General features: G+C 40.4%; 1 protein-coding gene across 6 annotated transcripts in view; it reads right to left on the minus strand.

Moving 5' to 3' along the window:
• Positions 1 to 295: 295 nt before the first annotated feature.
• BOD1L1 (biorientation of chromosomes in cell division 1 like 1) overlaps positions 296 to 16,155 on the minus strand; it is a 55,707-nt gene continuing 39,847 nt past the window's right edge. The window contains exons 16-27 of one of the 6 annotated variants that reach the window (XM_089911679.1): positions 15,865 to 15,937; positions 15,045 to 15,124; positions 13,323 to 13,407; positions 12,881 to 12,954; positions 10,880 to 10,955; positions 10,767 to 10,801; positions 9,635 to 9,680; positions 7,655 to 7,704; positions 7,473 to 7,557; positions 6,936 to 7,089; positions 4,426 to 4,566; positions 296 to 1,669 (exon numbers count right to left, since the gene is read on the minus strand). In XM_089911679.1, the coding sequence (XP_089767805.1) occupies positions 1,552 to 1,669; positions 4,426 to 4,566; positions 6,936 to 7,089; positions 7,473 to 7,557; positions 7,655 to 7,704; positions 9,635 to 9,680; positions 10,767 to 10,801; positions 10,880 to 10,955; positions 12,881 to 12,954; positions 13,323 to 13,407; positions 15,045 to 15,124; positions 15,865 to 15,937 (1,017 nt within the window). In that variant the 3' untranslated portion in view covers positions 296 to 1,551. The other 5 variants (XR_002643649.2, XM_022566991.2, XM_022566990.2 and 2 more) reach the window with 5 other exon arrangements.

Below are 16,155 nucleotides of genomic sequence, written 5' to 3' on the forward strand. Positions count from 1 at the left end.
GGTTTGCCAAGGAGTCTGGAGCCTTGGAACCTAGTCTGGCTTCTTACCCTTAACTAACTTTGAGCTTTGGTTAAACTCAATCATATAAATGGAAATAAGGAGTTCTCACATTCCTTGCCTCCCAAACCCCTTCCAGATCTAACATTCAATTCTACCGAGACAGAGAGGCCATCACTGACTCAAATTTGAATGTGAAAATGGAACAATATATCTAAGACCAATTATTTAGAGAGATGAAACAGTTTTCCCAGGGAGAAATTTTAAAATAGGGGGAAAAAAATTCTTACCACTCAAGTTTTGGGAAACATTTTATAATTTATATATAAAATCTCAGTAAGAAACAATGTAAAATGACAGAAATATCCAACTTACATTAAGAGTTCAAAAAAAAAATCACACACACTGAATGTAAATTTTAATTATAAAACAAGAATATGAACAAAACATTTTAAAACAATCTCAATTATTTGGCAACTCATCACATCATTGCTAGAGGCAAATTTGATCTTAAGAAAAGCTTAATCTTATGAAAAACTTAAGTTGGACAGTTTGCTCATATGAGAGTTAAAACATGTTTAAAAAAGAATCTGGCAATAAAGCCAGTTTCTATCTTGAAATAACTGTGTATAAAATAACATATAATCCTGAAGCTCGATAAACAGGAGTGACTTAATCTTCAATGCATTTCTCTTCACTGAAAAAGACATTATGGAAAGAACATGGGGCAGCACAGAGAGGAATGGACACCGACACAGGGGTTTATGCTGCAGGTGACAGATGTAATTTTACTTGAACCGGAACCTCCTACGTCAGTGGGGCTGGTAGTAAAGTCAGAGATGCGAGTATAATCTAGAAACAAGTTACATTCTTAAAAAACAGAATCACAACTGTGAACAGAAAAGCAATGGAGACCCCTTCTTGAGCTAAACTACTTTACTTGGATACATGCGAGAAGAGTCTGTATTTCCTGCCAGATGAAATTCAGATAGTTACAGGGCAGGCAGAGTCCTAAAACATCTCTACTAATGACTGCATAGCATTTAAAACCCTTTTTTTTATTAAAAAAAATAAAATAAAATAAACAGATATATAGTAAAGTTCACAGATAAGTTTTCTCTGTAAAATAAATAAAGTGTTCATTGATTAGCATCATACATACAGTAAAATACAACCTGTTTTTACATGTTTATATACTGTACACAGATTACCAATTGGCAGCCTGGTGTCTGATGGGCTGGAAGGGTTTGCGTGAGTGATGTGTCACATCGGGAAATCCCAATTTCAAATGTTAAAATATACAACTACTTTGTTTTGAGTTCAGGTACAAAGTAAACTTATTTTCCTTTATCTGAAATAAATGTACATAATACTTCTATGAACAATAGTTTATAAAGCTGTTTAAAACATAACAAGAAAAAGCTTGCACCTAGGAACTTGGAGCACATGCACGGCCTTCCCCTGGTTAAAAACAACAGCCTGTGGCCCTGAGGCTTGTCCCTCTTCTCTCTACCGTGTCCCCTTGTGGACCAGCCAGGGGTGGCCGCAGTCAGATTACCGCTTTGCCTTCTTCACCGGGGTCTCCTCCACCCTCTGCTGGCCTCTGGTGCGTGCCCCGGGAGGGCTAGCTTCTCTCTTGCGTTTGGTAGGAGGGGAGAGCTGTGCCTTTGATCTGCAGTAAACAAAAGTCAAGGCCGTGGTAAGACTTAGAAAGAGCTGCTTCAAATAATTTGGGAGTTCTTCAAAAATTGGAAGATTTTTGACCTTGAGAGCCAAGAAGAGAAAACCTGGATAAGGTCTACACAGGACAAGGAGACTCCAGAAGAGCCTATGCTGACTGGTTACTTGCTGACAGCCTCACATCCTAACAGGGCACGGGTGGGGGAGTTTGGAAGCCTGTACTCTGATTCCGGTTCTGTGCTACTCTGGGTGTGGACCTTGGTCAAGACCACTTTCTTCTCTAGGCCCTAGTTCTTCTATCTATACAATAAAGAAATCAATGGCCAGTCCCATGTTGAAACAACTGGTGAGAACACAGCGGGATGGCAGCCTCCGTCTGAGCACGCGCACAACCGTGTCTCACAGGACGTTACCACAGAGGACAGCTGGCAGTGTTAGAAAAGGCATGGGAACCTGAGAAGAATTTCCTACCCAGTCTCCCTGCCAGCAGCCTAGCCCTGCTCTCCATTCTGCCATTAGACTGATTTGTCGGAAACTTCAGTTAATCATGTCAATATCACCGTCTGTCTTATCTCTTCTCTAGGATCTCTGATACTTTCAGCACAAAGTCATCCAGAACGCAATACACAAAGTCCTTTACCATTTGCCCTCAACTGCCGCACCATTCTGGACTATAGTCCTGCCAAAGTAGCCCCATTCCCAAACACAAAGTGTTCTCTGACATGTTCATATTTTGGCATGGGATTTTTTTTTGGAACAACGCCACACCTCCTATCTGGCAAACCTCATTTTGAAGCCCCAGTTCAAAAGCAACTCCTTCTGGGAAGCCTTCCTCATCACAGAGCAAGCTGCCCTTCGGAAACCCCACAGCACTTTCTGTTGTTAATTTATCCACTGGAGTTTTTCAAATTGCAGGCTAGAGCCATTATTTTAAAACAATGTATTAACAGAACACAATAGACCATTGATATCACTTCTATTCAGTTTGGCTCATGAAAATTTTGTTTCAGTGACAGCGACAATATTGCAGAATACATTCTTAACATGAGCTGCTTACTGTCAAAAAAGTTTGAAAGTCAGGTACACATACGTCCCTCCATTAGACAGGATGTTTCTCCAGGGCAGCTGCTGAGGTTATTCCTTTTCCTCTCTCCAGTGCCTAGAACAAAGCCCGACATGTGTGGGCGAGCAGTAAATGTTATATCAGTGAAGACACTTGGAAAACAAAACTGCAGGAGATGGGACTCTACTGATGTGAAGACATGTTTTACTTATTGTTCCTTTGACAGCACAAGTAAATGAGCTCAAATCGAGTCAAATATTGTTGTATATGATGTAGTTTCAGCATGTTATCTATGCATGTATTGAGAACGGCTAAAAACCAGTGGTTGTCAATATCCCATTTCAAACCATAACCAGGGAAAGCCATCAGCCACTAAGTGCGCAGCTGTTTACCTAGGAGTGGGCGTGTGCCAGCACTGTGCTGGATGTCATACCGCAGAGAACAGAAGCTTTGCGCAGGGGCTTCCGTCTAGCTGTGTGAGCTTGGCTAGGTCACCTGACAGACCCGTTCCTTCCACTCAGAGGGTGGCCTATGACCAGCAGCACTGGCAGCACCTGGGAGCTTGTGAGAAATGCAGACCATCAGGTCCTGCCCCAGACCTACAGAATCAGAGCCTGCATCTCAGCAAGAGCCTCTGTGATTGGCCTGCACATTCATGTTTGAGAAATAATGAACCAGACCTTTCTAAGATTCTTCTCATATATAAAATAAGGATAAATACTACATTTTACTTAATGATGATTAATGGGAGAATATATGTGAAAGGTGCCCAGCACTTCAGTTTGCTTCGCTTTCTATAACATGGGGATAACAATGCATACATACAAGTATGCTAGGAAGATCAAATGGGATAAGAGACATCAAAACAGTTTTTATACAATATGAAGTCTTTTATTTTTTGATGCTATAATGTACAGAAGGTAAGGCAAGTCCCTGACCTCAAGGAAGAAGCTTATGGACCAGAGGGGAAAACAAAACTAACACACTTAAAGCAATGGTATATGCCACTGTCAACTGCACAGCCCCAATTAGAAGGGCAACAGGAAGGAGGTGAGGATGAGCTGAACAGGCAGGGCGGCATCCTGAAGGGGGTGGGTGTACAGGATGGAAGGACCTGGCTGACTGGGGGCTGGTGGTGTGGGCGCTCCTCAAGAAAGAGCCAGCACAAGCAGAGGCAGGGAGCAGGGGTCGGCACAACCTGTGGGAAGCGGGAAGATGAACCAGGCCAGGCTGAAGGTGTAAGCTGGCTCGTGGCTATGCCTCAAGGGCTCTCCTGTCACCTCATCACCTCTCCAGTGCTCTGGGCAAAACAGAAATGACCCCGGGCTGTTACCTGCTGGACCCTGCTGCACTGCTTTAACCAAGCATTCAGGTCTGTGACCACTCGGGGAGAAACAAGCCTTGTCTTTGGTTCTGGGGGGCAGGAGTTGGCAGGTAAGGCTCACACGTGTCAAGGATAAAGCCTGTGCAGGAGGGCTGTGAGGTGGGGCAGACTGGTGAGGCCACCGAGACTCCTTTTGGCAGCCCTTCCTACTCTGTTTGGAGTAGATTTCATTTGGAAAACAAATGATTCCCAAAGACAGTTATTTGGCAAGACAAGAATCTTAAGCTTGGGGAGAAAGCATCACTGCACCAAAACCGGTCTCAGGGGTTTAAAAGTGACTTGAACGTCAGCAGGGACTTACCTTCCTAGTTGGGGAGATTTACTAACTTTTTCACTGGTAGATAATTTCTCTTTTGCTAATTTTTGGTGATTTCTAAGAGAAACTGTTTCTGGGCTGCCAAGTTTGGATGTTGCATGTGTAGATGGCTCACTATGATGTTTTCTGAAACAGATTATAGAAACACTGGGCAATGGCAGCACTGAACACTCCGTCCCTGGGACTCCAGAAAGGACGAGGCTCCTCATGGGCAAGTCAGAGAATGGGGACTAAAAGTAGGAAAATGGCTGATTTTCTGGACCACTGTTGGTAAGCAGGTCTTCATGTCACCTGAGACTAACTCTGCTTATATGACTCTAGCTTTGCTTTGACTGTGTGGGACAGTATATCGTGATTTAGAGAAAGATAAATCTGTGATAAACAGAAAATATATTGGCTGATGATATAAGATCCCAAAGTGCTCACCAGAGTAGAATAAGGGGCCAAGATCGATGAAAGTACAGTTCACAAAGCTGAATGCTAAGGCCCTGGAACCGGGTCCAAGCAGTCGCCTGCACAAGCATCAGGTGAGAGAAGAAATGCCCCATGAGGAAAAAGAACGTGCTGAGTTGGTGTGCAGCCCAGGCAGAGGGAGCCCAGTGAGTTGGATGCATGTTGAAGCACAGTCTAGAAAATAAGGTGGACAGGCCTCTTCTAGATTCATCAGCGCACACTTGGTGTAAACATTTGCTTCTTAAAAGAGAACACAGATAAACTGAGGAGAACAAACAGGATGAGGAGGGGGCGCAAAACAAGAGAAGACCTAGAAGCCACCCTCCAGTGTTTAAGGGAAAGGTGTACAGGCTCCAAAGGTAGAAGCTATGGGGAGGCCAGCATCCATTGAACACAAGAGAATGCCATGAGGAGGTGGCTTTCCTGTCCTGAGGTAACACGCAGAAGCAGAAATACCTTTACAGAGGAGCTGCTGGCAGCATGATCGAGGTACTGATGGGTTTGCAGTATGGACCCACTGAGACCCCATGTGACCCTGGGAATCTGTGGGATTATAAAGATGCCAGAGCCCTGGAACCAATCAACCAATGCCAAGGAATCTAAAGTGAAAAAAATCCATTTGTAAGTCACAAGCTCCTAAAGTGCATTAAGGAGAAGCATTGATAATCCGGGTGATTATAGAACCGTAAGTCAAATACGATTTATCTTTGAAGAATAAATTTTAAAGGGAAAATCTGTTAGCTACTTTTAGACACTCACTTGAAGATGCCTAGAAGGCCTGTGGAACTTTCTGAGTTGGGCTCGACTATACTGGATGATCTTTCCACGAGTGTAAAAGAGGGAGGGGTGTCTGTACCCAAATGCACCCTCTCAATCAGCAGATATCTTAATCCTGTGATTCCTATTTATCTGAGCTGCCCCACCTAAAAAACAACCATGAGACACCTCACCTTCAGCCCTGTGAGCTCCTAAAGTCTTCTGGCTCTAAAATCTCATTCTTTGAGAAACTAAACCACATCATGAATGGCTAATAATGTACAGGTTTAGAGGAATTAGAAATAGGTTCATTTTAAGTCTTTATGTAAACATAACACATTATTACTATTATACTACAGTGGCAGATGTTAGTAAGTGATACTCTTGAAATAAATATTCCTGAAATCTTGGATAATGAAATTATAGATGAGGATACCAAGATTAACAGCTTGTGAATCACATTAAAAATGGAAAATATTCACGCTTCAGAAAAAGTTATAAAACTGTAAGGTGATGCAACACTTCTCAAAATGGGCTGTGGGGAAAGGAATACTGATTGATGTTAAAAGGTATAATAACAGGGGCTGGGGGGCCAAGTATAACTGACAAAGTTAAATAGGTTTCTTTCCTTTAGGACCATGACAAGCCCTTAATATGGTAATGTACACTATGGCTTAAGAAGGAGAGAAAATTCAGAGGCATTCCCCAAACTCACTTGACCATGGTCCTCTTTTCTCCAGAGGCTCTGGCTATACTAGGGTTTGGGAGAACGTACTATGGGAATGGGAAACATATGAAATTGCCAGTTATGTAAGTGGAAAATGGTGGCCATCCTGGCGATTTCACGTGATGGACCTGTTACACAGCACTGTGAGGTGCATCTTGCAACGGGTATGGGCTCGTGATTTCTCTTTCTCACTGCAGCTAAGCACGCTGCACACAGAGACTGTGTTGTATGTATCTGTGTTTCCACCCACGGTGCTTAGCACTGCATCTGAGACATCTACTCATCCTTGATAAATATTTATGAAGGAACTAAATAGGTTGCACCCAACAGGTATCTAAAGCCTGGAAAAGATTCCAAAGAGGGAAAATAGCCTCTCCCAGAGGAACTGAAATGTCAGAGGACTGGGAGCATGTGCTCTCTGCTGAGGATAAAACGAAAGGAAAGAGCTCACACTGTGGCACAAGTGAGTCAAAGACAAGAGAATCCCATGAGACCCACAGCTATTTTCTGATGGAGAAGCTGGTAAAGGTTCTGGAAGCTCTCCTTTGTCCCCTGTTACCTCTGAGCCTCTGATCTGGTGCTGGACCTTGTGGTGGCTCCTGTGGGCTCATCCTCTTCCTCTTCTTCCTCTTCCTCATCAGACTCCTGGTCTTTCTTGTCCTCAGTTGCTTCAGAAGCTGATTTCTGGCGTTTTCTTTCTGGCTCTGAGGATTCTGTTCAGACAGAAGGGTAACACCTGGATTGTACGATTCCCAAAGACACTTCCAAAGGACAGATATTAGGGCCTTGGAGGCAGAAGAAGTGGTTTTCCACTTCCTTTTTGTTTCAGCACTTGCAATTCACAACTGTTTAACTTAATCTCTGGGATAGTTTACTTAGGCAGTTCACAGCCAGCATTTGCAAAAAATTCACATGTACTCAGAAAAGCACCTGGGATGTACCATTTCTGACACAGGATTAGAGCCATTTCACACATATTTATGTAGTATTAATACTAGCTGCACCCCCTGGATTTTTCCTCATCCAAAGAAAAACTCTTAAAAAGGTGATTCTGAAATGATAATACTCTGTAATTAAGACTCTGCCAGGAACATACCAGCATCATCTGATAGAGTGAGCGAACGCTTGGGCTTTCTTCCTCTCCGACGCACATTTGCTACAGACTTTTCTTCACTGTCATCCTAGAAGCAAGAAAATTAAAGTTGAAATGGTGGTCACTTGAGCATTTACTAAGTTTATTTCTAAAGGACATGTCTTGATAAGAAAATTAACACTTACATTGCTTCCACTTCGTTCTTGTAGGTTAGGTGTTTCTTTATTGGACTCATCTTTAAGAAAAGGAAGATCTCTGCATTAATATTTTAATTAGTGTCAAATTAAATTTCAACAGTTTGGCTTGCTGTCTGTGCATGTACCAGTGATAATTAAGGTATTCTTACGCAATTTATCATTGTTTTTGTATCAGCCAAGCAAACGTTGAGGTGGAATACCTAAGCAAAAAAGCACGTCGGAATGAAAGTCAGGATACCAAAGTTTGCGTTTCAGATCTGTCATGAATAAGCTATGTGATCTAGGCAAATTACTTAAATTCCCTCAGCCTCAGTTTTTTCATCTGTGAGATGAGGATTTGGGTTAGATTGCCTTCATGGTTTCTCTCTTTCAGCTCAAATGCTCTGAACCTGGAAAGGGAGGAGGAAGGGGACATCTAGGGAGCCCCTAAGAAACAGCAGGAACTGCAGGTCAGGATTCCAGACTTTACTCAAATTGTAATGGAGCTCTATAAATAGTACAGCCCTCATTTGATAGGTAGGAAAATGAGGCTTGAGTAACTTAAGTAATTTGTTCAGAGTCACATAACTAGCAGGTGGGGGGGGGTTGGAATTCTTATGACTCCATATACTCATATCATGGTATCTAGAAAAGTACATTTTATAATCCTATTTTAGGTTGTGAATACCTATTCTTTATGTATTTGCTTTCTGTAGATGTTATCATTTTCTGAGAATGTATCTTGGTAAGAAAAATGAAGTTTAGTTCAATGCACTGTTTGAAGCTAAGATTATGAGGACGCTGATTAGACACTCAACAACCCCAAAGTGGACTTACTAGTGATGAAGACTGCGTAGCTGCCTTTTCTGCAATTTCACTAAACTAACATAGGCAGAAGAGTTAAAAACCAAGAAAAAGGCTCACAAAGAAGAATCCAGTCTTTAACTGGTCATCATTACCCAGATTCAGAAAACTACTGCCCAACGACAATAGTAAAACATAATTGCATAGCTTACAATAGAGTCTTTAAAGGGCATTTGAGTTCTAAAGATTTCTTGTTGTATGGATATAAAATATTATAAAATTATGAATAAAAGATGGTTAAAAACAAAACATAAGCAAAACCTCCTTTTGTTAAAAAAGATAAACAAACCTTAATTTTCAAAGAGGCAAGAAAAAGTAAAATATGATCATAAGATCCCACACATAGTTAAATGTGGAAAAAAATTTTAAATTACACATTTGCTTTTACCTTGCTAATCAAAATATGTACTTTCCTGATATGACCATGCTATTTATTTGGTCCAAAATACTTGCCATATTCTTTCTTTTTGCCTGTGTCAGCACTTTCAAACCCATCAATGGCTATTTTTTGCTTTTATGTATCAAAAAATTTAAACCATGAAATTAATACAGACACATAGTAAAGATTCTGAAAAATGCAGGCAACAGTAAAAACATGAAATGTTCCTACTATCTCACCAGCCAGAGCTAATCATTATCAACATTTTGGAATATTTTTTCTTCTTGGAATGAGGACAAAAACACTTCATTGAAACAATTTTATCTCTTGCATCCTAGTTCTGGAAGCTGCACAGGCTCCTTTCAAAATTCTTCTTCTGAAAACAATAGGCTCTTGGGCTGAATTCCTGTCTTCCTGATAAGAGTTCCCAGTCCCAGGTTGATCTATTTCTCACTAAAACATGTCCATGAAAGTATGGTTTGGACACAGCAGTGCCTTCCCTCTTTTGCTCCGTGTTGCCCTCCCCCTCCTCTCTGAAGGCTTCCCAGACTAACAAAACTGAGAATGACTCAGATCACAGGAAAAGCCACTAGCTAGAGTCTTTCATGGCTACAAGGACAGCCGCTTTTACCAAGGAAGCCACCCACTTCATTGGAAAACAATGAAATTCTAAAACCTTCCCCGACAGCCAGGCTTCCCCACCCCTTCCTTAAATCATACACAGAGCAATGCTTTTAGGTACATACCTGTTTGCATTACTTTCTGTTTGCTGCCAGGCGGAGATTGTTCTACCTAAATTTAAACAAAGAAAAAAACTGAAGTCAGCAGTTTGTTATCATCACATAGAAAGTCAATCAACAATGTAAAGAAGGTACAGGAGGACCTCTGTTTATTATGTAGGCAGAATATCTGGAACCTACTTCCTGCAGTTGATTAAACATACCAAGCAAATATGGATGCCTATGATTCTGAACACACAGGCCTTTCCACAAGGAGGATTAGGGCTGCCACAAGCCTCTCTCCCAGCCACTGTGCTGCTATGCCGGGGGGCAAGCAATGGAGGGACACACATGGCCCGCTGTTAATATTCCCCAACCCGGCCCGGCAAACCATCTTATGTGTTGGTAAATGCATTCACACTCTTACATGTGGCTCTTTGGTTCTGTTGTCTTATAAGAATTCTAGTGAGATAATTAATGCAGATATTGTTATACTACTTTATATCCAAGGAAATGGGAGTCTTGAGAGGGTCACATGACTGGCCCAGTACCACAGATCTGGGAGTAAGTGGCAGAGCTGAGGCTTGAATCCCATTTGCTTTTGTTAGGTCAGTGGACATGTCTGTCCTCTTAATAATGTTATCATTGAAACTCATGCAATGACGTTTTGGTACAATGATTTTGTTGGCTATACACTTCAGGGTCAAAGATAAAGAATATTAAAAAACATAAAGTATTACTGCCAATTTTCCTGCATCAAAATTGGTGTACATTCTACTATAGAAGGGCCTCCATAAAAAGTAGTAAGACAGACACTTTGGAGGTTTCCATAAAGAAGCCGTTATCTAAAAATCATATAAAACAGCTATTTTCTGTATTTTAATCAAGGATGACAAGAAGATAAGTCCCTAGATAATTTATATAACTGAACTGACAGGTGAGGATAGAGTCAGAGTGAATTACAATTAATATATTTATATGATGCTATTAGTAATCATAATATTATCTGAATGGTTATTTGATGTTTTATTTAAGAAAATCTCTTAAAGCTTTTCAAATACTTTTTAGCAAAGATAGTTGAAAATGCTAATATTGCAGTATACTCTTTCCAGGTCAAGAGCAGATATTTGAAGAATTCCCATCGTTTGCAATTACTTACAGTGACAATGCCAGCATCTGTTTTGCAGTCATCTTCTAAAAAATAAAAATCTCACTTAGAAAATCAGTTTGAAAATTTCTTTTGTGTGAACTGAAAACACACCAAATACCTACTTGTTTTTAATGATGTTTCTACAGGGTGTTTACGAGGTCTTCCTCTTTTCCTTTTAATAATTACTGGCTGATCTTCCTAAGGGGAAAAGGAAAAAAAAGCAATACAAAGTTTTATCCTCTATTATACAAATAGTTTGCTTTCTCAAAATGGGATTTAGAGTTCCCTCCTAAGAGGTCTCAAATCCCAGCTTTGTCTCTTAAAAAATATGTGACCTTAGGCTTAGTGCTTCATTTCTCTCAGTACAGTCCCCTCACTTGACAAACAAGTCTGAGTATGAATGAGTATAAGCTGACTCATACTGAGCTGACTGAGTATGAATTCACAGAGTCCTGAGGATTATGAGATAATAAGATAATGGAAGTAAGCGCTCAGTGTCAGCTTTTACTTCTGTAATAAATATGTATGTCCACTTAAATGTGGATTTGGTCCTAGTCACTTGTGATCAAATGGGATCCCTTATAAAAAATAAAGGAGGCCACTGAAAACAAACAGAACTATTAAAAAGCTGTATCAACAAACAGCTTGGAGAGGGTGTGGAGAAATGAATAAATGCTGGAGAGGGTGTGGAGAAAAGGGAACCCTCTTGCACTGTTGGTGGGAATGTAAATTCATACAGCCACTATGGAGAACAGTATGGAGGTTCTTTAAGAAACTAAAAATAGAACTAGCATACGACCCAGCAATCCCACTACTGGGCATATACCCTGAGAAAACCATAATTCAAAAAGAGTCATGTACCACAATGTTCACTGCAGCACTATTTACAATAGCCAGAACATGGAAGCAACCTAAGGGTCCATCGACAGATGAATGGATAAAGAAGATGTGGCACATATATACAATGGACTACTACTCGGCCATGAAAAGAAACGAAATTGATTTATTTGTGGTGAGGTGGATGGACCTAGAGTCTGTCATACAGAGTGAAGTAAGTCAGAAAGAGAAAAACAAATACCGTATGCGGACACATATATATGGAATCTTAAAAAAAAAAAAAAAAAAAGATTCTGATGACCCTAGGGACAGGACACAAATAAAGATGCAGAGGTAGAGAATGGACTTGAGGACATGGGGAGGGGGAAGGGTAAGCTGGGACGAAGTGAGAGAGTGGCATGGACATATATACACTACCAAATGTAAAATAGATAGCTAGTGGGAAGCAGCCGCATAGCACAGGGAGATCAGCTCAGTGCTTTGTGACCACCTAGAGGGATGGGATAGGGAGGGTGGGAGGGAGATGCAAGAGGGAGGGGATATGGGGATATATGTAAACATACAGCTGATTCATTTTATTATACAGCAGAAACTAACACACTATTGTAAAGCAATTATACTCCAATAAAAATGTTAAAAAAAAGAAGCTGTATCAAGACTGGCAAACTTGGCAATGGTTATGTAGAAGATCTGGCTGGTGTACAAGTTGTTTCCCTTGATTTATGGGCCTCCGTCTCAGGTCACTGTGATTCTGTGTCCCACTGGGCTCTCTGCAAATCCGAAGGGGCCTGGAGTGAGCAGGGATGGAGGTCTGCCTCTCCTGCAGCCTCCCAGGAATCCCTGACCTCACCTTGTCAAACTGGGTCCCGTCTGGCACTTGCTGCAGGCCTTCCGCACATCCTGATGCTGCTGCTCCCATTTCGTTCTGCTGGACTCCAGGGCTCAGCAGCTCCCTGTTCTCTGACCTGAGCTGGTGCCTGGCTTGGCCGTGCTAAGCCTCTGGGTCAGGAAGTGACATGGACACTGAGGTACAGATCTGGGCTGATCCCATGTGGCTGACAGAAGTAGGTCTCATACAAATGTTTGGATAAAATTAAGATATAGGGAAAAATGAATCAAAATGAGACTGATGAAGTGCACTGCATGAAATGCTGTCCTAGTGCACTAAAAAAAAAAGAGCTACTTCAAAAGCATTTAAGAACTTTGGGTAAGAGCATTGAATGTATTTTATTTGTTTGTAGTACTTAAATAAATCTGAACAAATAAATATAAAAAACATTTCTCACCTCCTGAGATTTTACGTTGTCATCATCATTCTGCTCTGTCTTTTCGCCAGCGGCTTCACTGCTGCTGTATTCATCTGAAGAAAGAGCAGAGCTCGTTCACTGCTGGGGACTACACTCAGCCTTGGCGCCAGGACACCTACCAAGGTGACCTATGTCGTCCCCGTCACACATGCACACAGACTCCATTCTCAGGTGGACACACCAAAGTTAATAAGCCAGAGTCTGGTTAACCGATAAGAAGCACACTTTGGGTAAAACAGGAGCCAGATTAAAAATGATCCCCAAGCGCTACTGATACTCAGCACGACGTACTGTGTTATAACGGGAAGGCAGATCAGCAAACTGCAGTTTCAGTTGGTGAAGCCTGGTGAGAGATATGCTGACTGCTTTGAAGGATCAGTCTCCTCTTAAAACAATTTATCTAAGTAGATGTATTACTCACCTTTTTCTTCCATGGCCCTTGAAGCAGTGTTGTTTGTCTTAGAACTTGTTTTAGGTAACTCTTCCAAATCTCCAGAGTTCTCTTCCTATGGAGAAGTTGAACAAGACAAGAAGCTTCTTTTTCTTACTTATTTCAACAATAATTTCCTAGCAGTCTTTTAGATATTTGTGGGAATTTTTTAAAAAAATAACAATCTTGCTGCTTGGGAGACTACACAAAAAGATACAAAATCTGAAGGCAGAAAAGCATGAGATAAGGCTATAAAGCAACAAGGCCATTTTTTTTTTCCCCCTGCAAAATGGAAATTGCTCTCCTCCCTCACCCTGGACTTTTCAAGAGAAACTCCAAAGAAAGAACTGAAAGGAATTTACAACAGATTTTTTTTTTTTTTTCTTTGCTGGTGGAGGCGAGGGACTGGGGGAAAGGAATAAAGCAGAAGATGCCAAAGAGAACTTCTGGGTATCCAGCTGGGCTGATTTAGAGCAATGATTTCTCAATGGTTAAATTATTTGCCCTTAGTTGCAAAGAAGTTTTGAGCATGAAATACCAAATTGTTTATACTATGATACTAATATAATGTGTAAATAAAAATATACAAGTTAAATTTAAAATGAGAATACTGTTTTATATTGAGAATATTACCTGTATATGTGATTTTTAAATGAAAATAATTAAGTCAGAGTATATTTAAATTTAACATTAAAAACCTTACACAAAGTTGAAGGGAGAATAAAAGGATACCCTTTAATCTGTTTCTTTCCAAATTCAGGAGTACCGTCTCAAGATTTTTGTTCTGGATAGGGCAGGGGGAGTGATGGGCTTTTTAAAACCCAGTATCTTTCCTTGGCCACAGCCAACTGAAATTCATGACAATATGTGACTTTACCTCTTCGGTTGTTAAAATTCTTTTACTACTTTTTATTTAGTTTATCAGTTATTGGGAGGAAAAGAGACTATAAACTGGTTTTAGTGAGCTGGAAGTCAGCTGCATATATTTATAAGGTGACTTAAATACTTTTGGAACAAGTTGGAAAAACAACAGATTAGGGAAAGAGAGAGAACAAGAAGATGGAGGTGGACTGGAACAGACACTGAGAAGTGCTGAGTCTCAGAAATGGGAGAAAACCCAAGAAGAGGTTATCTACCAGGAAATGGAGAAATCTGGGCCTAGAACAAAAGACAGGGTAAGAGCAGAAATGAAAATTTGTGAGCCGCTTCCCTGAGTCACAAGGTGAAAATAAGATCATAGGAAAAAAGAGGCAATGAGGGAGGGCCCATCCTTGGACTACCTATATTTTAGGGGCTGGAGTTATGGTAAAGAGAAAGCCAAATATTAAAATTTTTAAACAGTATGTATCACCGTATTTCACTGTTCTCATGTAAGTATATCTGTAATAAAGCATATTACACTTGGGAAGAAAGGACCTGGGAACCTAAGGAAGTCAATAATATGAACAAAAACCTAAGCAATGATTATATCTAAACTGTGATATTAATACAATCTCGCAGTTTAAGATTATAAAGTGCAACATTTGTTTTTTCCTTTGAGAGAGCCTAAAAAATATACACCTTTTATTTTTAGAGATACATAAAGTAAAAGGGATATTAGAACTATATATATATAATATATACACACACACACATATATAATACAAAATAAGTATACACAGTGATGTAATTAGGTTACCCCTAAAACTTAAAATTAATATGTGGAAAAAGTACCTTTGTATCTTGTGGCTCAGTTTCAGAGCATTGCCTCTGTCCTGTTTCTATTATGGAATCCAGGACATCTGGATTATCATCTGTAAATCAGTTTGCACAGAATCACAAAGGAATAAAAGCCAAATGAAAAAATGAAATGCATAGTTCTATTTTAAAAAATGACAGTTTGAGACTTCTATCTTAGGCATTTATGATGTCATGTGACTTGAGCACTGAACACTGGCCTTGGCCCTAGCAAAACCAAAAAAATAAAAATAAAAAAATCTACAAATGCTCAAATGGCACCAACAAAGCAGGAGGTTCTGTGGAGAAGGCTTAGGACATAGCGTTTCCAGAGATTGTTTTATTCTTGGCTGAGCTGTGTGGCTGTGGTTCCCCAACCAGGGATTGAACCCAGGCCACGGCAGTGAAAGTGCCAAGTCCTAACCACTGGACCTCCAGGGAATCTCTGTCCACAGACACTTTTAACTTCCTGAACAGGTTAGCACCTAAGAGGTATGGCTTAGCAATTAAGACCATGCTCTTGGGAATCAGATTTACTTGATGGCACCTGGTTGGGGCCCAGGCCCAGGTTACAGAGGAAGCCTGGGTTTTTGTGATTTCCAGGGGTTGGGTCTTCTGCAGGGAATAATCTAGTTTCTAGATCAAGTCCAGAAAAGACCCTGCAGGTGTCAAGCTGGTCTGGAAACACACTAGAGTTAAGAGTTGTAAACAATTACTACCCTCAAGAATTTTCTATGTTACCGGCCCATTATTTTGGATGTGAAAATAATATGATTTTCAAAGATGTCTAAAACAGGAACACATATATTCTAGATACCCAGTTCATCTTCTGAAGAGAGATACTGCTTCTTTCTTTTTCTTTTAGGCATGTGCCTTTCTTCCTCTTCAACCTAGAATTAAGAGTGACTATATTAAAGACAGTAGAATTTGGATCCAAATCTACTTAAAGAGGGGCACATTGTATTACTTTCTAGCCCTTGGAATAAATTTTTTAAAAATCTAGAATATTGCTTCTGGCATCTAGATTTGGATTAGACTCATTTTGTAAGCTTGAGGGTTTTTTTTTTAAGATTTTAATATAAATCCATACAAAATATCCATATCTATT

This window comes from Delphinapterus leucas, chromosome 5 (genome assembly GCF_059928025.1).
Source record: "Delphinapterus leucas isolate spDelLeu-1000000601 "Yukka" chromosome 5, BTC_Dleu_Yukka2, whole genome shotgun sequence".
NCBI classification, from domain to species: domain Eukaryota; kingdom Metazoa; phylum Chordata; class Mammalia; order Artiodactyla; family Monodontidae; genus Delphinapterus; species Delphinapterus leucas.